This window comes from Pelophylax lessonae (genome assembly GCF_965119305.1).
Source record: "Pelophylax lessonae genome assembly, chromosome: 10".
NCBI lineage: Eukaryota > Metazoa > Chordata > Amphibia > Anura > Ranidae > Pelophylax > Pelophylax lessonae.
In genome coordinates, this window is record NC_138777.1 from 232191849 (window position 1) to 232216974 (window position 25126).

At 48.2% G+C, this 25126-nt stretch overlaps 1 protein-coding gene across 1 annotated transcript; it reads left to right on the top strand.

Moving 5' to 3' along the window:
- Window positions 1-1265: 1265 nt before the first annotated feature.
- Window positions 1266-17611, top strand: NOB1 (NIN1 (RPN12) binding protein 1 homolog). Its single transcript, XM_082269986.1, has 9 exons — window positions 1266-1384; window positions 1460-1592; window positions 4523-4656; window positions 6914-6985; window positions 8561-8704; window positions 10817-11059; window positions 11157-11254; window positions 15602-15746; window positions 17252-17611. Exons 1-9 carry the CDS (start codon window positions 1316-1318, stop codon window positions 17519-17521), a joined length of 1308 nt encoding a protein of 435 aa, XP_082126112.1. The 5' UTR covers window positions 1266-1315; the 3' UTR covers window positions 17522-17611.
- The last annotated feature ends 7515 nt before the right edge of the window (window positions 17612-25126 follow it).

Consider the following 25126-nt stretch of genomic DNA (forward strand, 5'->3'; position numbering starts at 1 on the left):
GTGCCAGGAGGGGTAATGAGGCGGAATACTTGTGCTAGGGGGAGGATTTGAGGGGGGGGGTGTATATGAAGGGTGGAAGATTTGTGCTTGGACAGTATTTTAATTTTTTTTGGTGGTGGGGGGGGGGGGATTTATGCTAGTAGGGATAATTGGGAGGTGTTTGTGCTAGGAGGGGGAATGAGGCAGAATATTTGTGCTAGGAGGGGGATTTGAGGGGGGGGGGGGTGTATATGAAGGGTGGAAGATTTGTGCTTGGATGGTATTTATATTTTTTTTTGGTGGGGGGAAATTTATGCTAGTAGGGATGATTGGGAGGTGTTTTTGCTAGGAGAATGGATAGGGCAGAATATTTGTGCTAAGAGGAGGATTTGAGGGGGGGGGGGTGTATATAAGGGGTGAAAGATTTGTGCTAGGATGGTCATTTTTTTTTTGGTGGGGGAATTTATGGTAGTAGGGATGATTGGGAGGTGTTTTTGCTAGGAGAGGGAATGAGGCAGAATATTTGTGCTAGGAGGAGGATTTGAGGGGGGGGGGGGTGTATATGAAGGGTGGAAGATTTGTGCTAGGATGGTCATTTTTTTTTCTGGGGAGGGGGGATTTATGCTAGTAGGGATGATTGGGAGGTGTTTGTGCTAGGAGGGGGGGATGGGGCAGAATTATTGTGCTAGGGGGAGGATTTGAGGGGGGGGGTGTATATGAAGGGTGGAAGATTTGTGCTAGGATGGTCTTTTTTTTTTTTTTGGTGGGGGGAATTTATGCTAGTAAGGATGATTGGGAGGTGTTTGTGCTAGGAGGGGGGATGGGGCAGAATTATTGTGCTCGGAGAGAGATTTGGGGGGTTGGGGGGGGGGGGTGAATGTATACTCAGAGGGGAAATTTGAGGGGTGGAAGATTTGTGTTAGGAGGGGTGATTTTTTTGGGGGGGAGGCATTTGTGTAGGGTGGATTTGGGGGATGAAGGGGGCAGAGATTTTTGCTGGGAGTAGGTATTTTAGCAGGGGGGGAGTGGATTTGTACTAGGAGGAGGGTAAATTTATGCTTAGGGGGTAATCATGCAGATTAGTGCCTTTTTTTGGGGGGGGGGGGGGATTTTTTCTGATACATAAAGCTCATATATCTGGGGGGGGGGGCAGTTTCTCATGTTCGCCCTGGCATCCATGGGAGGAATAAAAATAAAAGTGCGTGCATCCACCACCCTCTATGAGCGGCAATTCCACAGTACCGCCAGCAGATGTCGCCAAAGGGAAGCAGCCAAGTGACGTCTAGGAATGAGCCGCGGCTCGTGATTGGCTGAAACTCGGCTGGTTAGAGGAAAGATGGCGGCGTCCAGGGTGCAGCATGTTGTTGCGGATTCCGGAGCTTTCCTGAGAAATGCGGCGCTCCAGGTGGGTGTCGGTGCCCCGGGAAGTGGGGGGGTCGGGTGTTGGCTGTCCGGTACTGAGCTGTCTTTGTGTTTGTAGGATATCGGTGATCAGATCTACACCGTGCGGGAGGTGGTGAGCGAGATCCGGGACAAGGCCACCAGGAGGCGGCTGGCTGTGCTGCCCTATGAGCTGCTCTTCAAGGAGCCCAAACCAGAGAATGTACAGCTAGGTGAGCAGAGATCGGACTACAGGTCCAAGCATGCCCTGCAACCATGGGGGGGGGGGGGGGGATCACGTGGTGAGAATAACAGAAATGTGACACATGGAGGAGGCAGATCACCCCCTTATTACTGCCAGAGACATATTTGGATATCTTTAACCCCTTCAATACCGGTGACTTTCACCCCTTTCCTGCCCAGGCCAATGTTCATCTTTCAGTGCTGTCACACTTTGGCTGACAATCGCACGGTCATGCAATGCTGTACCTATATATATTTAATCACCATTGGGGTTTTTATTTTTTGCTAAATAAACAAAAAAATTATCGAAAACGTTTTTCATGTTTTGTTATACAATTTTGCAAACAGCTAATTTATTCTCCTGCACTGCTTAGCGGCACTCATGAGGCACTGATTGACAGCACTGATGGGCAATGGTCAGGAGGCACTGATTGCCAGAACTGATGGGCAATGATCAGGAGGCACTGATTGCCAGAACTGATGGGCAATGATCAGGAGGCACCGATTGGCAGCACTGATGGGCAATGGTCAGGAGGCACTGATTGCCAGAACTGATGGGCAATGATCAGGAGGCACTGATTGCCAGAACTGATGGGCAATGATCAGGAGGCACCGATTGGCAGCACTGATGGGCAATGGTCAGGAGGCACTGATTGCCAGCACTGATGGGCAATGATCAGGAGGCACCGATTGGCAGCACTGATGGGCAATGATCAGGAGGCACTGATTGCCAGAACTGATGGGCAATGATCAGGAGGCACTGATTGCCAGAACTGATGGGCAATGATCAGGAGGCACTGATTGGCAGCACTGATGGGCAATGGTCAGGAGGCACCGATTGGCAGCACTGATGGGCAATGATCAGGAGGCACTGAATGCCAGAACTGATGGGCAATGATCAGGAGGCACTGATTGCCAGAACTGATGGGCAATGATCAGGAGGCACTGAATGCCAGAACTGATGGGCAATGATCAGGAGGCACTGAATGCCAGAACTGATGGGCAATGATCAGGAGGCACCGATTGGCAGCACTGATGGGCAATGATCAGGAGGCACTGAATGCCAGAACTGATGGGCAATGATCAGGAGGCACTGATTGCCAGAACTGATGGGCAATGATCAGGAGGCACCGATTGGCAGCACTGATGGGCAATGATCAGGAGGCACTGATTGCCAGAACTGATGGGCAATGATCAGGAGGCACTGATTGCCAGAACTGATGGGCAATGATCAGGAGGCACTGATTGCCAGAACTAATGGGCAATGATCAGGGGGCACCGATTGCCAGAACTAATGGGCAATGATCAGGAGGCACCGATTGCCACCTCTCACTAAAGCTGTACACCAACCCCCACACCGATCCTGCCCCCCACCCCATTGTCCCCCCTTTGCAACACGATCTTTCCTTGCGGCTTCCGTCCTCTGCCTTCTTGCCGGATTATTTGCTGCAGGGGAGGCACATATAGGCAAAAAAAATTTATAACCCCCCCGGCTGCTATTTTATCCCCCCTTGCAGTGCCGGGCATTCTCAATCTTCCGCGTCCCCTCTCCGCACTGCAGCCAGCCTGCTTTCTCTCCCCGCCTCCCACTGGCTACAGCTGCTGCTCAGGAGGATCGCTGGCTCTCAGGATGGAGAGCGGGGGGGTTGGTAAACTATGCCCCAGTGTATGTATGAATGAATGGGAGCTGCTATGCAGAGGCTTTCATCCATTCATAAGTATTGCAGCTGAGCCTGCAGAGAAAGGGACTGAACTAGAGGTGTACGATTCTGGATAAAATGAGAATCCACAATTTTTTTTGCTTGGAAGAAAGATCACGATTCTTGGCGTAACATCTTTTACATCAGTGGTCTCCAAACTGCGGCCCAGGGGCCCAGATGTGGCCCTTTGCTTTCTTTTACCAGGCCCTTATTATTCCCCCCACCGTCAGCAACAGTGGGGCATAGTTCCTGCCACTGACAAAATGGAGCACTGTTCCTCCCACTGACACCAATGATGGAGCACTATTCCTCCCACTGACACCAATGATGGGGCACTATTCCTCCCACTGACACCAATGATGGGGCACTATTCCTCCCACTGACACCAATGATGGGGCACTATTCCTCCCACTGACACCAATGATGGGGCACTATTCCTCTCACTGACACCAATGATGGGGCACTATTCCTCTCACTGACACCAATGATGGGGCACTATTCCTCCCCACTGACACCAATGATGGGGCGCTATTCCTCCCCACTGACACCAATGATGGGGCGCTATTCCTCCCCACTGACACCAATGATGGGGCGCTATTCCTCCCCACTGACACCAATGATGGGGCGCTATTCCTCCCCACTGACACCAATGATGGGGCGCTATTCCTCCCCACTGACACCAATGATGGGGCGCTATTCCTCCCCACTGACACCAATGATGGGGCGCTATTCCTCCCCACTGACACCAATGATGGGGCGCTATTCCTCCCCACTGACACCAATCATCTGCTCCCACTGGCCTAGAGTTTGAAGGGAAGTTAACTGGCCCTTTGTTTAGAAAGTTTGGAGACCCCTGACGTAGAGAAATAACATGTAGTCTTGGCCCCCCCCTCATTCTTTTCTGCCATATTCTGCCCTCCATTGTAAGAATATTCCCTCCGTGTCCCTACATCTCCCCAGTATCTGCTTTATTTATCAGCTTTTATTCAGTGAAGAACTGTCACCAACCGCTCTATACCAGGAGGAGGAATGTCAGCGAGGGCTCGGAGACAGCTGCACTTCTTAATCCTGGGTATTAGTCTCCATGTCAGTCCATACCAATGGGCAGAGGATGGTATGTTGGCACATCCTTCCAAATGTAAAGCCCCGTTGTTGAGCAGACTCTGGACTCTGCGGAGGGGCCCCACATTCTGACATTGTCTTGTCTATCTGTTTTACAGTGACAGAATTCTCAAAGAAGACCGGAGACTATGGCAGCCTGTCTGCCATTGACATCAAGGTTCTGGCTCTCGCTTACCAGCTTGAGGCTGAGCATGTCGGACGGGATCATATCCGAACGGAACCGACTAGTAAGGTGAGTGCAGGATAAGGGCAAACAACGTGGCAGGAGACAGAATGCACAATACAGCCTTCTATGCATCTTACGGACCTATAAGGCAAATCTAAACCCAAAATTTACATTTAATATATTGCAGCTTACCTATTCTTAGATGTGATGGTTGCATTACTTTTCTTTTTTCAGGCTTTTTTCCTTTATTTTTTTTACCTGGTGATCCTGCCAGCAGCATGCCTCCTGTCCTAAGGTGCAACACACACTCTACTGTATTACATAGTTACATAGGTTGAAAAAAAAGATACAAATCCATCGAGTTCAACCAATAAAAGGGAAAACCAATCATACAATCCCATATACACAATCCTATACCCACCCCAACCATACAATCCCATATACACAATCCTATACCCGCCCCAACCATACAATCCCATATACACAATCCTATACATGCCCCAAACATACAATCCCATATACACAATCCTATACCCACCCCAAGCATACAATCCCATATACACAATCCTATACCCACCCCAAGCATACAATCCCATATACACAATCCTATACCCACCCCAACCATACAAACCCATATACACAATCCTATACCCTCCCCAACCATACAATCCCATATACACAATCCTATACCCGCCCCAACCATACAATCCCATATACACAATCCTATACCCGCCCCAACCATACAATCCAATATACACAATCCTATACCCGCCCCAACCATACAATCCCATATACACAATCCTATACCCGCCCCAACCATACAATCCCATATACACAATCCTATACCCGCCCCAACCATACAATCCCATATACACAATCCTATACATGCCCCAAACATACAATCCTATACCCGCCCCAACCATACAATCCTATATACACAATCCTATACTCTCCCCAACCATACAATCCCATATACACAATCCTATACCCACCCCAACCATACAATCCCATATACACAATCCTATACATGCCCCAACCATACAATCCCATATACACAATCCTATACCCACCCCAACCATACAATCCCATATACACAATCCTATACCCTCCCCAACTATACAATCTCATATACAAAATCCTATACCCACCCCAAGCATACAATCCCATATACACAATCCTATACCCGCCCCAACCATACAATCCCATATACACCATCCTATACCTGCAGTTGATCCAGAGGAAGGCAAAAAACCCCAGCAAAGCATGATCCAATTTACTACAGCAGGGGAAAAAAATACTTCCTGATCCCCTGAGAGGAAATCGGATATTTTCTGGATCAACTTTACCTATAAATATTAGTACCCAGTTATATTATTTACACCCAGGAAAGAATCCAGGCCTTCTACTGAGCTGGACAGAACCACCTCTTGAGCAAGTCTATTCAAACATTTCCACAGCTCTTACTGTGAAAAGAGAGCCCCCTTGTCCTCTGTGATGAGCTTAAAGTGAATAACTCAACACCAAGTTCACTATATAAACCCCTTATGTATTTATACATGGAAATCATATCCCCCCCTTATGTATTCATACATGGTGATCATATCCCCCCTTATGTATTTATACATGGTGATCTTATCCCCCCTTATGTATTTATACATGGAAATCATATCCCCCCCTTATGTATTTATACATGGTGATCATATCCCCCCGTTATGTATTTATACATGGAGATCATATCCCCCCGTTATGTATTTATACATGGAGATCATATCCCCCCCTTATGTATTTATACATGGTGATCATATCCCCCGTTATGTATTTATACATGGTGATCATATCCCCCGTTATGTATTTATACATGGAAATCATATCCCCCCCTTATGTATATATACATGGAGATCATATCCCCCCTTATGTATTTATACATGGAGATCATATCCCCCCTTATGTATTTATACATGGTGATCATAACCCCCCTTATGTATTCATACATGGAGATCATAACCCCCCTTATGTATTTATACATGGTGACCATATCCCCCTTATGTATTTATACATGGAGATCATATCCCCCCTTATGTATTTATACATGGAGATCATATCCCCCTTATGGGTGGGTTACCAAGTGGAAGATTGTCAGTGGGTGCCGCTAGATATTCCTTAGCAGCCCAAAGGGGGAAATGTTCTGTGGCACGCTGCGTGTTGTTCAGCCGTATAGCACAGAGTCAATGGCCGGGTCAGGATTCGGTGGAATTAAACATTCCTTTGTGTATTCAGCCGTGTTGTCGTCTTTATGAGCTCAATACTTGGTTTGTTTTTGTAGGTCTCGGTCAGCACCACAGTCCGGCACCCAGAGGCTCCTGTTAATGTGGCCGGCTTCCACTTCCCATCCAAGGTACCGGAGATTCTCAGTCTTTATCTTAATTTATTCAAGGCTCATCCACACCAGCACCATTGGACTGCGCTGTCCAACGCATGGACGGCTTTATTTCCTATGCTTCAGCTCACAGCAACACGTGTAAAAAAATGTAACGCTTTCTAACAACACATCGCAGCGTGAACTTTATGTGCACCGTAATCGCTTCAATACCGGGCAGGCCAATTTTCAGCGCTGTCACACTGTGAATGAGAATTGCACAGTCATGCAACGCTGTACCCATATAAAATTGAAATTTTTTTTTTGGCAGCTTTCTTTTGGTGGTATTTAATTACCGCTGGGGTTCCTTATTTTTTGCTAAACAAAATGTTTTTCTTTGTTTCTGTAAATAAGTACGGCGCTGATGAGGCTGCAAATGTGGGCACTGATGGAATGGCACTGATGAGGCACCAATATGCAGCACTGATGGGGGGCACTGATTGGCATCACTGATGGGGGGGCACTGATTGGCATCACTGATGGGGGGCACTGATTGGCATCACTGATGGGGGGCATTGATTGGCATCACTGATGGGGGGCACTGATTGGCATCACTGATGGACACTGGCATCACTGGGCACTGATTAGTGGCACTGATTGGCAGAACTGATGAGCAGGCTCTTAAAGACAGCACCTATTGGCATCACTGATGGGCACTAAAAGACAGCACTAATTATCAATGATGGGCACTAAAAGACAGCACTGATTGGCATCATTGATGGGCACTGGCATCACTGGGCACTGATTGCCGGCTGTGATGGGCACTGATTGGCGGCTGTGATGGGCACTGATTGGCGGCAGTGAAATACCACTGGCTGCATGTAAGGTAAATATCTCCTAAACGGTGGATGTTTAGGAGATATTTACAGTACCTATAGGTAAGTCTTATCATAGGCTTACCTATAGGTAAAAGTGTCAGAGGAGGGTTTACTTCCTCTTTAAAGCGGGACTGCGATATTGCGGTGGACATTCTGACACTTTTTGGGAACCAGTGACACTAATACAGTGATCAGTGTTAAATAATCTTCACTGTCACTGTACCAATGTCACTGGCTGGGAAGGGGTTAACATCAGGGATGATTAAAGGGTCAACTGCGTGCCTAGCCAGTGTTTGTGTACTGTGGGAGGGGCTTTTACTAGGGGAAGAGATGGAATTTATTCCCTACTTTGCAGAGACACGGGATTCATCCCTTCCCTCGTCGGAAAACACGATCTGCCTTGTTTACATAGTCCGATTACCATTCTGTCTCTCTGCCTAACGATCGGCAGGTGCCGGCAGACATCGGGTACCGTGCCCCCGCCAATCTGCTTCCGCTGTGTGTAATCGCAGGGGAAGCGAGCTGCAGGCAGTGTGCATGCGCGCCCTCTACCCGGAAGAGTCTGATCACCTATATGTACGTGATTGGGCGCAGAGGTGCCGCCCTGTAGCAGTAAACCTGCTATAGTGCGGACCTTAAGTGCTTGTGCCCCTGCTGGTGTGAATGAGCCCTCTGCGACGCGTTTTGTTATCTAAATATTTGCATATTATAGATGTGTTCAATGTCTTTTCTCCAGGCTGCAGGTAAAATGGATGGCTCAGTGCAGCCCCTGGTGGTGGATGAGAAGAATGATACTACTCAGGAGAACAAAGAGTTCAATTCTTTCCTTTTTTGGAGGAGCCCCTTGCCCAGTATAGAGGAGGATTTGCTAGAACTGATGGTAAGTCATAACCAATCATAACATAAATTCAGGACCCTTTCACACTTCTGCATTCTAATGTGCTCATTGTGTTTGTTTTTTTCTGTGCTTCAGAGTCATTATTGTCTGCATGCCCTAAGGCCGAGTCTCCAAACTTTGTAAAGAAAGGGCCAGTTTACTCTCCTTCAGACTTTGGGGGGGTCGGTTTGTAGCCATTGGGAATAGACCATGTCTCAGGCTTGGTGGTCAGCTTGAGTAAAAAAATAAATAGCACTGTCAGTAGGAGGAATAGTGCCCCATCATCGGTGTCAGTAGAAGGGAATAGTGCACCATCATTGGTGTCAGTGGGAGGAATAGTGCCCCATCATTGGTGTCAGTAGAAGGAATATTGCCCCATCATTGGTGTCAGTGGGAGGAGGAATAGTGCCCCCTCATTGGTGTCAGTGAGAGGAATAGTGTCTCATCATTGGTGTCAGTGAGAGGAATAGTGCCTCATCATTGGTGTCAGTGAGAGGAATAGTTCCCTATCATTGGTGTCAGTGAGAGGAATAGTGCCTCATCATTGGTGTCAGTGAGAGGAATAGTGCCTCATCATTGGTGTCAGTGGGAGGAATAGTGCCTCATCATTGGTGTCAGTGGGAGGAATAGTGCCTCATCATTGGTGTCAGTGGGAGGAATAGTGCCTCATCATTGGTGTCAGTGGGAGGGATAGTGCCCCATCATTGGTGTCAGTGGGAGAAATAGTGCCCCATCATTGGTGTCAGTGGGAGGAATAGTGTCCCATCAGTGGTGTCAGTGAAGGGGCACTATCCCTCCCACTGACACCAACGAAGGGGCACTATTCCTCCCACTGACACCAACAAAGGGGCACTATTCCACCCACTGACACCAACGAAGGGGCACTATTCCTCCCAATGATGGGGCACTATTCCCCCCACTGATACCAATGATGGGGCACTATTCCTCCCACTGATACCAATGATGGGGCCGATATTTTTTCATTTAAAGTTTTGAAAATTAAAGACAATTTTTGACACAAATCTGGTACTGAACGTGTTAATTTTTGTTTAATGCTTAATGGCTGGCTGGCACCCTGTGGTGGGTGGGTGGCTGGCTGGCACCCTGTGGTGGGTGGCTGGCTAGCTGGCTGGTACCCTGTAGTGGGTGGCTGGCACCCTGTGGTGGATAGCTTGCTGGCTGGCACCGTGTGGTGGGTGGCTGGCTGGCACAGTGTCTTTGGCTGGCTGGTACATGGCCTGTGGGTTGTGGCTGGCTGTCTGTCTGGCGCCCTGTCGGTGGGTGGATAGCTGGCTGGCTGGCACCCTGTGGTGGGTTGCTGGCTGGCTGGCACAGTGCCTGTGGCTGGCTGGTACAGGGCCTGTGGGTTGTTTGGGTGCTTGGCTGGCTGTCTGGCACCCTGTGGTGGGTGGCTGGCTGGTACAGAGCCTGTGGGTGGCTGGCTGGTACAGAGCCTGTGGGTGGCTGGCTGGTACAGGGCCTGTGGGTGGCTGGCTGGTACAGGGCCTGTGGGTGGCTGGCTGATACAGGGCCTGTGGGTGGCTGGCTGGTACAGGGCCTGTGGGTGGCTGGCTGGTACAGGGCCTGTGGGTGGCTGGCTGGTACAGGGCCTGTGGGTGGCTGGCTGGTACAGGGCCTGTGGGTGGCTGGCTGGTACAGGGCCTGTGGGTGGCTGGCTGGTACAGGGCCTGTGGGTGGCTGGCTGGTACAGGGCCTGTGGGTGGCTGGCTGGCTAGCTCGCTGGTACAGTGCCAGTGGCTGGCTGGTACAGGGCCTGTTGATGTGGGTTGCTGGCTGGCACCGGGCTGCTTTGGGTTGCTGTGATACACTCCCGCGAGACTAGTCCCGACTCCAGACGAGGCTGTCCAAGGCGAGGGAGGCGGCCTAAGAAGGCAGAATGACGTCACAAAAATATCGGCCAGTTCCGGGGCCGCTACCGATATATCGGGAAAAGTGCATATCGGCCCCTGATATATTGGCCTTGCCGATAATCGGTCTATCCCTAATTTGTAGTATAAGGGCACTTAAACTGGACTCGTCCTCTAAGCAGCAGGCTGCTGTAACTTATTCTATGTTCTGTGGCCGGTCTTCATCTCTAGTGCTTTGAATCTACAGAATGCCCAGGCAGTGTCAGTAACTGCCCACCCCGAGCCAGTGACGTCACCAGACAAGACAATAGAGGGGTCATCCGGCACATCTGGGGGCGAAGAGGAGGAAGATGGTCAGGATGCTGAAGACGATGATGGAGGAGGTTGGATTACTCCTGGAAATATCAAACAGATCCAGCAGGACATGGGTGTCCGGGAGGCTCCGGATAATGTGGTCGTCGGCTGCTTGACTACGGATTTCGCTATGCAGGTATTTCCGCAGCAGTTATCTGTAATATGTCCTGTGTTATTTTATTTATTACAGCTAATAATCAGAGCAGCCAATTCTAACCCTACTCTACTTATAGAACGTCCTCATCCAGATGGGACTCCATGTGTTGTCTGTAGATGGAATGCTGATCCGCCAGACCAGAAACTACATCATGCGTTGTCATGGCTGTTTCACGTAAGCTCCATCAGACTTCCTCAAATGCCAGAAAAGATCTCGTCTTTTCTCTCCTTTCCTTCTTTCCCTTTTCCTATCTCTAGATCAGTGGTCTCCAAACTATGGTCCGGGAGCCAGATGTGGCGCTTTGATTGACTTTATCTGCCCTTCGGAGGGCACTATTCCTCCCACTGACACCAATGATGGGGCACTATTCCTCCCACTGACACCAATGATTGGGCACTATTCCTCCCACTGACACCAATGATTGGGCACTATTCCTCCCACTGACACCAATGATGGGGCCCTATTCCTCCCACTGACACTAATGATGGGGCAATATTCCTCCCACTGACACCAATGATGGGGCACTATTCCTCCCACTGATACCAATGATGGGACACTATTCCTCCCACTGACACCAATGATGGGACACTATTCCTCCCACTGACACCAATGATGGGACACTATTCCTCCCACTGACACCAATGATGGGGCACTATTCCTCCCACTGACACCAATGATGGGGCACTATTCCTCCCACTGACACCAATGATGGGGCACCATTCCTCCCACTGACACCAATGATGGGGCACCATTCCTCCCACTGACACCAATGATGGGGCACCATTCCTCCCACTGACACCAATGATGGGGCACCATTCCTCCCACTGACACCAATGATGGGGCACCATTCCTCCCACTGACACCAATGATGGGGCACCATTCCTCCCACTGACACCAATGATGTTGCACCATTCCTCCCACTGACACCAATGATGTTGCACCATTCCTCCCACTGACCCCAATGATGGGGCACCATTCCTCCCACTGACCCCAATGATGGGGCACCATTCCTCCCACTGACCCCAATGATGGGGCACCATTCCTCCCACTGACCCCAATGATGGGGCCCTATTCCTCCCACTGACACTAATGATGGGGCAATATTCCTCCCACTGACCCCAATGATGGGGCACTATTCCTCCCACTGATACCAATGATGGGACACTATTCCTCCCACTGACACCAATGATGGGACACTATTCCTCCCACTGACACCAATGATGGGGCACTATTCCTCCCACTGACACCAATGATGGGGCACTATTCCTCCCACTGACACCAATGATGGGGCACCATTCCTCCCACTGACACCAATGATGGGGCACCATTCCTCCCACTGACACCAATGATGGGGCACCATTCCTCCCACTGACACCAATGATGGGGCACCATTCCTCCCACTGACACCAATGATGGGGCACCATTCCTCCCACTGACACCAATGATGTTGCACCATTCCTCCCACTGACACCAATGATGTTGCACCATTCCTCCCACTGACACCAATGATGGGGCACCATTCCTCCCACTGACCCCAATGATGGGGCCCTATTCCTCCCACTGACCCCAATGATGGGGCCCTATTCCTCCCACTGACCCTAATGATGGGGCCCTATTCCTCCCACTGACCCTAATGATGGGGCAATATTCCTCCCACTGACCCCAATGATGGGGCACTATTCCTCCCACTGACCCCAATGATGGGGCACTATTCCTCCCACTGACACCAATGATGGGGCACTATTCCTCCCACTGACACCAATGATGGGGCACTATTCCTCCCACTGACACCAATGATGGGGCACTATTCCTCCCACTGACACCAATGATGGGGCACTATTCCTCCCACTGACACCAATGATGGGGCACCATTCCTCCCACTGACACCAATGATGGGGCACCATTCCTCCCACTGACACCAATGATGGGGCACCATTCCTCCCACTGACACCAATGATGGGGCACCATTCCTCCCACTGACACCAATGATGGGGCACCATTCCTCCCACTGACACCAATGATGGGGCACCATTCCTCCCACTGACACCAATGATGGGGCACCATTCCTCCCACTGACACCAATGATGGGGCACCATTCCTCCCACTGACACCAATGATGTTGCACCATTCCTCCCACTGACACCAATGATGTTGCACCATTCCTCCCACTGACACCAATGATGTTGCACCATTCCTCCCACTGACCCCAATGATGTTGCACCATTCCTCCCACTGACCCCAATGATGGGGCCCTATTCCTCCCACTGACCCCAATGATGGGGCACCATTCCTCCCACTGACCCCAATGATGGGGCCCTATTCCTCCCACTGACACTAATGATGGGGCAATATTCCTCCCACTGACACCAATGATGGGGCACTATTCCTCCCACTGATACCAATGATGGGACACTATTCCTCCCACTGACACCAATGATGGGACACTATTCCTCCCACTGACACCAATGATGGGGCACTATTCCTCCCACTGACACCAATGATGGGGCACCATTCCTCCCACTGACACCAATGATGGGGCACCATTCCTCCCACTGACACCAATGATGGGGCACCATTCCTCCCACTGACACCAATGATGGGGCACCATTCCTCCCACTGACACCAATGATGGGGCACCATTCCTCCCACTGACACCAATGATGGGGCACCATTCCTCCCACTGACACCAATGATGGGGCACCATTCCTCCCACTGACACCAATGATGGGGCACCATTCCTCCCACTGACACCAATGATGGGGCACCATTCCTCCCACTGACACCAATGATGGGGCACCATTCCTCCCACTGACACCAATGATGTTGCACCATTCCTCCCACTGACCCCAATGATGGGGCACCATTCCTCCCACTGACCCCAATGATGGGGCACCATTCCTCCCACTGACCCCAATGATGGGGCACCATTCCTCCCACTGACCCCAATGATGGGGCACCATTCCTCCCACTGACCCCAATGATGGGGCACCATTCCTCCCACTGACCCCAATGATGGGGCACCATTCCTCCCACTGACCCCAATGATGGGGCACCATTCCTCCCACTGACCCCAATGATGGGGCCCTATTCCTCCCACTGACCCCAATGATGGGGCCCTATTCCTCCCACTGACACTAATGATGGGGCCCTATTCCTCCCACTGACACTAATGATGGGGCAATATTCCTCCCACTGACACCAATGATGGGGCACTATTCCTCCCACTGATACCAATGATGGGGCACCATTCCTCCCACTGACCCCAATGATGGGGCACCATTCCTCCCACTGACCCCAATGATGGGGCACCATTCCTCCCACTGACCCCAATGATGGGGCACCATTCCTCCCACTGACCCCAATGATGGGGCACCATTCCTCCCACTGACCCCAATGATGGGGCACCATTCCTCCCACTGACCCCAATGATGGGGCACCATTCCTCCCACTGACACCAAGGATGGGTACACTATTCCCCCCCAACTTGACACCAAGGATGGGTACACTATTCCCCCCCAACTTGACACCAAGGATGGGTACACTATTCCCCCCCAACTTGACACCAAGGATGGGTACACTATTCCCCCCCAACATGACACCAAGGGTGGGGACACTATCCCCCCCTTCACACCAAGGGGGGGGCTATTCCCCCCCCCCTCCACTTGACATGACACCAACGGTAGGCACACTATTTCCCCCTCCCCATTTGACACCAAGGGTTGGGATGCTATCCCCCCCCCCCCCTCTTCAAACCAAGTGTGGGGACACTATATTCCCTCCTACACTAGACACCAACGGTGGGAGACACTATTCCCCCCCACTTGACAACAATGGTGGGGACACTACTTCTCCCCCCCACTAGGGATCGGGATACTATTCCCCCCAACTTTACACTAAGCATAGGGATACTATTCCCCCCCCTCCACTTGACGCCAGGGATGGGGATACGGTTCCCCCCCCCACTTGACACTAAGGTTGGGGATACTATTCCTCCCACTGACACCAATGGGGGTATCGTTTACTCCTACCAGCCGCAGTCAGACCCCTCTAACATCTGGTGGACAGTAAACTGGCCCCTTATTTAGAAAGTTTGAAGATCCTTGCTCTCAATTAAATATTGGCGCATGCTTCCCTGTGTCACTGCAAACCTTGTCTTTTTTGCAACTACAAGCTTATATTTAAAAATAAAAGTTAAAAAAAAATAAAAATAAAAAAAAAGGCTGAACAGCTTTTATGCTGCCCTCTGAAATGCAAACCCCAGCAGATCCTTTTTCAGAGGACGGTGAGTAGTATTGCAAATCTGAAAGAAGCCCTCTAGGTCTTGCTCCTCCTACATTTAGGGTACATTTAATGATGTGTTAATAAATACAAAGCGGTATCTTTTACATCTGAATGAAGTTTCACTTTTATGTTCTTTTTAGTGTTTTTTTATGCTGACTCCTCTCAACCAACACCTCCATGTACAGGTGATATGAGATGAATTTGGATCCTTGGTTTACAGGACTTTCCTTGCTTTTCCAGGACGACTTCTGACATGTCCAAAAGATTCTGTCCTCATTGCGGGAATATGACCCTAAAGAAAGTGGCCGTGTCTGTGGATGAGGATGGCGGCCTGCACATGCATTTCTCCCGGAACCCCAAGGTCTTGAACACTCGGGGCATGAGGGTAAGACATCAAGAGTGCGAGGGTTTCCCATCAATTTATATACACCGTGTGTATGTATGCTATATATATATATATATATATATATATATATATATATATATATATATATATATATATATATATATATATATATATATATATATATGTGTGTGTGTAATAAATATATATATATATATATATGTGTATGTATGTGTATATATATATATATATATATACACACACACACACACACAGTATCTCACAAAAGTGAGTACACCCCTCACATTTGTAAATATTTTATTCTATCTTTTCATGTGACAACACTGAAGAAATGACACTTTGCTACAATGTAAAGTAGTGAGTGTACAGCTTGTATAACAGTGTAAATTTGCTGTCCCCTCAAAATAACTCAACACACAGCCATTAATGTCTAAACCGCTGGCAACAAAAGTGAGTACACCCCTAAGTGAAAATGTCCAAATTTTCCCCCCTGCCTTTGCTGAGCTGGTGGACCAGCTGGTCCAGGGGCTGCAGTTTTATCTGTGATGCCTCTTTGGATGAGGCTCTCTGTTTCAGCAGTGGTCCTTCCGCGTGTCTTTATGGCTCAAATGCTGGTCTGCGGACCAGACTTCTAAAAAGGCCTTGACTGATCTTCCTTTTCAAGGAGATCGCCTGTTTGAAGCTACCATTGATAACATCATTAAGGGTCTCACAGGGGGGTAGAGGACCTTTCTTCCGCAGACTAGTAAAGGCAAGGACCCTCGTCGTAGACGTGGGCCCTCCTTCTCGGCTCATAAGTTTTTTCGTCCCTCAGGGCCTCCTCTGGTGGATCCAAGCGAACTTGGTCTGGCAAGTCGAGAGTGGGCTTAGCCAGACACTCAGACAAGACTCCTTCAGCATGAAGGTGCGCCATTGCCCGTATCGGGAGGGTTGGGGGGGGGGGGGCGTCATCGCTGGTTTCCGGACCCGTGGACTTCCCTGGTACAATACAAGTGGGTCCACAAAGTCATACAGTCCAGCTTCAAGATTGAGTTTACAACAGAAGACCGCCGTTTTCTCTTCACGGGGATCACGCACCCCCAGGATCGCTTCCGCCAACTGCTGTACAGGTACGGCGATTCATGGAAACCTGCCGACCTATATCGACGGTGGCTGGTCGGCAAGTGGTTAACCTTTTAGTGCCGGCTCATCCCGGCCCTCTAAGAGCTTTATGACGGCCGTAGGCAGGGCGCTGCTTAAGATCACGTGACCGCCGTAATTGATGGTTTCGCCGGTCTCATGGTCTGAAAACTCCCAATCGCAAGGCTAGTTAGGCAACGGTAACTGTGCGCACGCTCTCGGCATAGGTGTATTGGCAGCAATTCATGCATATATGCGGCCCCTCAGCGCTAAGGACCAGGCGTCGAGAGGCTGCATATTTGCATATGGCCGGCGCCAAGGGGTTAATAGACATGTGAAAATATAGAAGCATTCAACATGCCCAGCATTGGTCCGCCCTTTTTGATTTCTCTTTGTTCTCTTTGCAGCATTCATTGCCCGCCCCTCAGGGAGGAAAACACGCAGCGAACCCACACTTAGTGGAGGACCAGGCATTCCCCCAGCAGCGCCTCTCCAAAAAGGCGCGGTCCAAGACCGACGTCTTCAACCCGGATTACATCGCCGGAGCTTCACCCTTCGCGGAAAACGACATCTACAGCCGCGCCGCCAACCTAAACATCAGAGATGCGGCTCAGGGAGCCGGCCGCCGCCGGGTGAACCCAAATGCCTCCAGGAAAAAGGGGGTGAAGAAGAGATGAGGAGTAGAGCGGGAATTTCAGCTTTAACTGTATTTATTCATGTGGTTGCTTTTAAAAAGTTGAACCTCGGATGGAAAAGTGACTTTTTAATGTTGTAACCTGATTAGCTTAAAATAATTTACTGTGTACTGGAGTGATAAATGTAGGCCAGTCCGGTGCATGCGGCTGAGTTCAACTTGGCAAACCACTCTTGATGTGTCAACACTGCACAGGGTTGGTGATTGCTGGTCATGTGATGTCCGTAATCTTCACTGATCTGGGTGTTGTCTGAGCTCCAGAATACACTACCCCCCACGAAAATGCAGTGAGCAGACATTTGAGCTAGCAGCTTTGAAGTTGGATTTTAGTGTTTTCTAGAGATGGTGTTTTCTGTGATCAAGCAAGGTCTACTAAAGAAAACTTCATCCTGGCTTTCATTGTAAGTTTGTGCCTCTGTGAGGAACATGAAACATAAACGAGCTAAATCAGTAATAGTGATACCAGGACACGGCTGGTTAAAACCTAACCCCATGTCTACTTTTACTTTAAATTAGTACAGCCAAAGCTTGTTTGGCTGTACTTCCCCTGTGGCTGAAGCCCGCAGTCAGCTGACGTCACAGAGCCGGTCCTGGCTCTGGAAAGATCGCGACCATATGATTGGGATCCGCCCACATGCCTGGACTGGCATCTGGCTCAGCATCTTAGCGAGCTGCTGAGAGCCTGAGCCAGCCACTCCCAACCCCCTCCACAGCTGAGTGCAGGCGTGCAGAGCATAGAGCCTGTGACTGCCCATTCACAGAAGCCTTTGTATTTTATGAATGAGTTCACATAATACAAAGCGCTCTGTGATTGAGCAGAAGGAGGAGAGGGTACCAAAGCGGCGCGTGTTTCTGCAGCCTCAGGAGCTGGAGTTCCAGAAAGGCAGCAATACCTATCCTTCCGGTGCTTCATAAAACTGGTAGATGAAATTAAAGAGATAAGTCCATAAGGTATCATGTACCTCGTTGGATTTAACTCCTAGTATGCCAGCATAGTTTATAAAGTGGTTGAATTCCTGGAGTTCAGCTTTAAAAGAGAAGTATGGGTTTTTTTTTTTTTTTTTTTGTTTTTTAAGTGTAACTCCACTTTCGTGGAAAAAAAAGTATATAGCGTATACAATTGCGACACAAGTCATATTGTAATTGAATGTTATTAAAAATGACCTTTCCTTTTCAATCTGTAGCTGCTTTAATTATCTGTAAAATGCAATTTGGCCACCTAGAAGTATTCTGTACATAGATAATATACAGAGCACCCCCCAGAAATGTAATTTCCTGCTTGTGTGATTGGCTCACTGACTTTTTCCCAAAAGTATGCACTAAGATACAAGTCAGATTTTAGGCATCCCCTGCAACAAAATGTCATTTTTGGGGAGATACTCACAAAGGGAAATCTCATCTAAAGGGAGGAAGGCCCTGCAACTTTCCTCATTAGAGCCCTGCAGGTACAGCTGCTGGGTGATTATTATGAAACCACTCCCATTAGACTCACTTCTGCACAGGGCCACAAACAAACACACACAGGGATTTCTTCAGGAAAACAAAAGGTAGGAATCTGCAACAAAGTTTGTCAAAACCCTTGTAATTTACAGAGATCACCCAGAGGGGAATGTTTTTTTCTCAACAAAAGTGGAGTTACTCTTTCAGAATCATACTTACCTAGGTGGATGCTGCATCAATCCCCTGCCGGCTCTGAGACTGAGAGCCGAGCGATCAAATATCGCTTATCGCTCGGTTCTCACACCTCCGTGAGCAGAGAGCTGGTGACTGTCAGGTTTAGTTTGTTTGGGCCAAGCTGGTCCAAGCAAACTATTTCCTTTACTAATAGCTGTATTTGCTGTCAGTGCTGTAGAAGCTATATGTATCATCAGCTACATACAGTATACAGCGCTGTGTTCCCACAGTGGTTTAGCATCGCACTCCTGGAACAAAATCAAGTGGACAACAGACCACTGCTCAGCCATTAACTGGAAGCCTTGTATTTTTATCAATGAATTTAAGGCTTCCTCTGATTGGCTGAGGTAGGATCATGACATCATCTGCCCTACTCTACACTTCAGCCAATCAGGGAGAGCCCCTGTATTTATTGATTAACAATACAAAGCTTCCTGGTTTTCGGTTTCCTTTTCAGTTGTGTTCCGGCAGCAGACCGACAGGCCTTGTGCCGCTGCCGTAACACAGCACTGTGTATTGCATGTATCTGATGCTACATTCAGCTTATACAGTGCTGACCGTGTGCTGAAAAGGAAAGTGTGGCCCAAAAAAACGATTTCTTGTTTGTTCATTGACGAACACAGCTCCTGATCTTCTTAACCATTGGATTATACTGCCCCCTACAGGAGTAGGACACTAGGCAGAAGAAGTGGCTAAGCCTATAGGCAGTCCCAGGGGGTATACTCCCTCTCTCTGCTGTAGGCACTCAGTTTTTTTTCTGCCGAGTCAGGAGTAAGGACCTAGTTCCTTGCTGGGATCTCTGGTCCTGGCAATTTTTTTCTCTTTAGACAGATTTTTCTCCTGTTTTTTTCCTGTGAGATCTGCAATCAACTGCCAGGCTGGGCGACGGGCTAGATAATCTAGATCCTTAGACCTCAGCTCCGCGCTAGGTCGGCCACGACATAGCCCCACTGGGCGGTTGCTGGCCTGTAAGTTAAACACCTCGTGAGGTCGCATATGACCGCATCTCTGCCAGAGTCAAAGCGTTCCTCCTGGCTGACAGCCTCCCCATTTCAATGGCGAGGGTTTCTGTCTGGAGCGGTTCCCAAATCATTGTGTTGCCTTCCCTGTGTCCCAGGCCAAAACATCCGAAGGAAATTGCCTTGCATGACTTGGATGTGGTTCGGACAATTAGGGTGTACCTGGCAGCTACGGGGTCTTTTAGGAAGTCAGACTCACTATTTGTGCTTACGGATGGGCCTTGGAAAGGGTTGTCCGCTTCCTCTATGACTATTTCCAGATGGATCAGACAGACGGTGATCCAGGTTTAGTCCATCAGGGGTCAGATTTCTCCTTTCCCTGTCAAGGTGCACTCTACTCGGGCACTCAGTGCCTCCTGGGCCTTCCGTCATCAGGCGTCGGTGATGCAGGTTTGCAAGGTGTCCACCCGGTCGTCAGTGCACACTTTCACAAAGTTCTATAAAGTGGACGTGTTGGCATCTGCGGATGCTTCTTTTGGCCACAAGGTTTTTCAGGCTGCTGTTTAGAGGACCTGGTCCTCTGTGAGGGTGTGTTTTTTTTCAGATGAGCTCCAGTTGTTTTGGTTGAGCTCCTGTTGGCTACAGTTTAGCCTTGGGAATTTTTTGTTGTTCCCACCCCTCATGTTTAACCACTTAAGCCCCGGAAGATTTTACCCCCTTCCTGACCAGGGGGTATTTTGCGATTCGGCACTGCGTGACTTTAACGGACAATTGCGCTGTCGTGCGACGCTGTATCTAAATGAATTTGGTGTCCTTTTTTTCCCACAAACAGAGCTTTCTTTTGGTGGTATTTGATCACCTGTGCGATTTTTTTGATCATGCGCTATAAACAAAAAAATGCGTAAATTTTGCAAAAATAACAATATTTTTCAAATTTTTTTTATATGAAATTCCCCCAAAAAAATGTAAAAATCTAAATTTTTTAACATTTTCGGGCAATTTGTTTTATGCTACCTATGTTTGGTAAAAAAAATCGCAAAAAGCGTATTTTGATTGGTTTGCGCAAAAGTTATCGCGTTTACTAACAAAGGGAAAGATTTTTGTCATTTTTGTTGTTTTTTTTTTTAACGCGGAATGGCGGCAATCTGCGATTTTTTTTTTTTTTTTTTTTTTTGCGACATTGCGGCGGACAGATCGGACCCTTGACTGACATTTTTGACACTTTTGGGGTTACCAGTGACATTTCTACAGTAATCAGTGCTAAAAATATGCACTGTTACTGTAAAAATACACTGGCAGTGAAGGGGTTAACTTTTTTGAAAGGGCGGGGCTATGTGTGTCCCTAGGGGCGTGCTTTCTACTGTGATTGGCTGTGGCTACTAGTGTATGAACAGTGATCAACGGTTCTACATAGTAGAACCGTATGATCATCTTTCATACACAGGGGAGAATGACAGGCAGCTTGTTTTCACAAGCTGCCTGCCTTTCTCCCTCTCCCCCCGACGATCGCGAGTGACCGGCGGACGATCGGGTCCGCCGGTCACACGCGCGGGGGGGTGCGTGACCGCGCCTCCGGGGGCGTGTGCTCACTCCCTAAACCCTCACAGGCTAGCGACGTAGACCTACCTCACTTTGCCTGTGAGGGGCTGACTGCCGACGTAGATCGGCGTTAGGCAGTCGGCAAGTGGTTAACACAGCTTTGGGACGTCCCAATGGTTAAGAAGAGCGGGAGCTGTGTCTGTCATTGAACAAAAGAGAAAATGGGACTTTTGATTTACCATAAAATCCTTTTCTCTGATGTTCATTGGCAGACACAGCACCCATGGTTATGAAGATCAGGCGCTGTGTCCGTCACTGTAAAATCCATTTCGCTGATGTTCATTAAGTCAAAAATCCCATTTTACAGTAAAAGTCTTCAGCTTGTATTATTTATGGATCTCCCAAGCTTGCATGCTTTCTTTACACTGGTAAATTTTTATTTCACTAAAAGAAAATGCAGGAAAAATTAGATTCAACACCACTGCGGTGTGCGTTGTCCTTCAAAAAGTACTATTGCAGCAACTGCATCAAAAACACAGGTCCTAATTGAAATGAATAAAAATTGCTGCAAAAACGCACCTGTGTTGCATTTGTGTTGCATTTTTCGAGTTTCACACATGGATGCTGGGTAATAGGCACTGGCAACACATTTTTTTAACAGTCTAGTAGTGTGAAAGCAACCTTTTAGAGCTTTGTGTTCCAGTAGTGCAGCTCCATCTCCAGACGTGGGTGTGCGTTGCCCTTCCACAAGTACTGCTTGCAGCAGCTGCATCAAAAACGCAAGTCCCAATTGAAATGAATAGAAAACGCTGGGTAATAGGCACCCGGAAAACGCACACAGTGTAGTAATGTGAAAGCAACCTGTAGACCTTTGTGTTCCAGTAGTGCAGCTCCGTCTCCCCCTTGTGGTCATATTCCAAAGTGAAATGGGGTTTTGAAGTATTTTTAATACATGTGAAGAACCAGGAGAATCGTGATCCGAAATTGGATATTAAAAATATGTGAAGTTCTTTGTTGTTCTTTTCTATTCTACTTATTGTATGGGTTTTGGACCTTAACGTCGTCATAATAATCTAAAAACAAAAATGTACTATATCGCAGCTTACTGGTTTATTAGATGTGATGACTCCAATAGTTTTCTTTTAAGTTACCCATAACAACTTAATAGGAATATTTGTTCTTTAGCCAGGAACACACATTCCACATTAATTATTATGCTACCAAAATTACTGTGTGCTGTAAATCGCCTCCAGCATTGCTCCTGTTTCTTCTCGCTGGAGGCTGCCATTATTCTGAAGCCCAAAGCCCCTGAGCAGCAGTAAATAACTAAACCCATCAATTTAATGGTTTCAAAAAACACATTTCTGGAATGCTGGGATTGCTAACTCACATGTGCTTGTGTCCTCAACCAAACTGTTAAACCATCAAATAGCCAGGGTCATAACTAGTGGTGCACCGAAATTTCGGCAACCAAAATTTTCGGCCGAAAATGGGCCTATTCCATTTCGGCCGAAAATGGGTTAAAGATGCCGATATTAATGATGGCCGCCGCGGGCGCAGTGCAGGTTTCAAAAGACCCGCCTCGTTATGTCACTACTACTACGATGTGCATGAATGAACTAACACACCGGGCGGGCGAGCGGCCGCTAATAGCTGTAACTAAGTGATCGCTTCACTTCCCTATCAGGCGGGTATCTCCGCTGACAAAGAAGTGAAGGGCTCACTTAATTATAGCTATTAGCGGCCGCCCGCCCGTCCGGTATGTTAGTTCATTCATGCACATCATAGTAGTAGTAGTAGTGACATCACCGGGAGGCGGGCCGCCAGCCAGAGGCAGGTCTTTTGAAAGGAAAGGACGGACACAGGAGGAGCTGAGAGTAAGGAGATTGCATCATTGGTATGGGGAGGGACGCTGAGGCAAGGTTACCAATGGTATTTGTATTATGCAGCATGAGGGGGTTAATGTATTGCCACTGCTGGTCACTGATGCATTAGTGACCGACCAGTGGCAGTTAATTAACCCCTTTGTGCTGCATTAGTGCAACCAGTATCAGTGCAACCAGTGTTAATTAACACTGATACTGGTTGCACTAATGCAGCACAAAGGGGTTAATTAACTGCCACTGGTCGGTCACTAATGCATCAGTGACCAGCAGTGGCAATACATTAACCCCCCCCTCATGATGCGTAATACAAATACCATTGGTAATTAAATTAACCACTTGCCAACCCATCACAGTACATATACTGTGGCAGCTACAGGTGTACGTCACTGCCTGTTTTTGCTGCATGCCCCTGTTCTATCTATTTTAAAATCATTTGGGGGAAAAAAGTATTTTTCGGTTTCGGCCAAGGGCATCCTGAATTTTCGGTTTCGGCCCAGAATTTTCATTTCGGTGCATCCCTAGTCATAACTGATCAGATGAGCAAGCACCGTGGCAGTTGCAGATCAAACCGAAGCAGCTTCATTGGCTGTAAAGGATGGGAGGGTTAATGTCCGCTTTAAGGCTGTCAGCACATCTGCCTCTACGAATTTGGCAGTGCCTAAAAATAATGAGCAACTGAGCATGTGCAGAGCGGCGTGAGGCAGTGTATTATTGGATTTTAAACCGTATAGCTACTTCTTGAAATGAAAATTCAGGATGCACCGAAATGGACAGTTTAATTAAATGCAAAAAAAAATTTTGTTTAATGTAGCTGGCATTTCTGCATTGAAGTCAATGGGACACGATTTTGAATTGAAGTCAATGGGGGACGTTTTTGCACTGAAGTTAATGGGGCGCGCTTCTGCGTTGAAATCATTGGGGGACGTTTTTGTCATGAAGTCAATAACCCTCTTTTTGGACGATAATTTTATGTTTGTTTTACATTGCTATAACTGCAAAAGGGGCCAGCCTAAAGTGATCTAGCAGCACTTTATTTTCTGACTAAAGTTCCACTTAAATATCACTTGACAAACTGCAGGGAAAAAAAAAAAGTTTGAAAAAGCTAGATTGGGCCAGGTATATTCCATCTTAGTGATCGGTATATATTGTCTGTTGGGGATGCTAAAATTCTCAGTTATATCCTGTACCAGAGCATGGAAGGTGTGAGCTCGGATCTTCTAGGTGCTGCTGCGACTTCTACCGTGACGCTAGAGGGTCGCTCGTTCTGCATCTCATCTATTTAGAAGAGGGGAAGGCAACCTTCGAGAGGTGGAGATCTGTCTGAACAGCATGGAAGACATCAAAGATCACCGGGGTGCAGCGCCCCTTTTTTATTTTAAAAGTGAACTAGCAAGCCCCCCAATAATAAGTAATGAGCGCACAAAGAAAGCTTAGAAGAATCTAATAAAACGAATGTCACTGTAAAAATATACATTGTCTACCTTTAGGCCCCTCAGTGTTTTGTAGCCTGAAGCTGGAAGCTCCAAAATG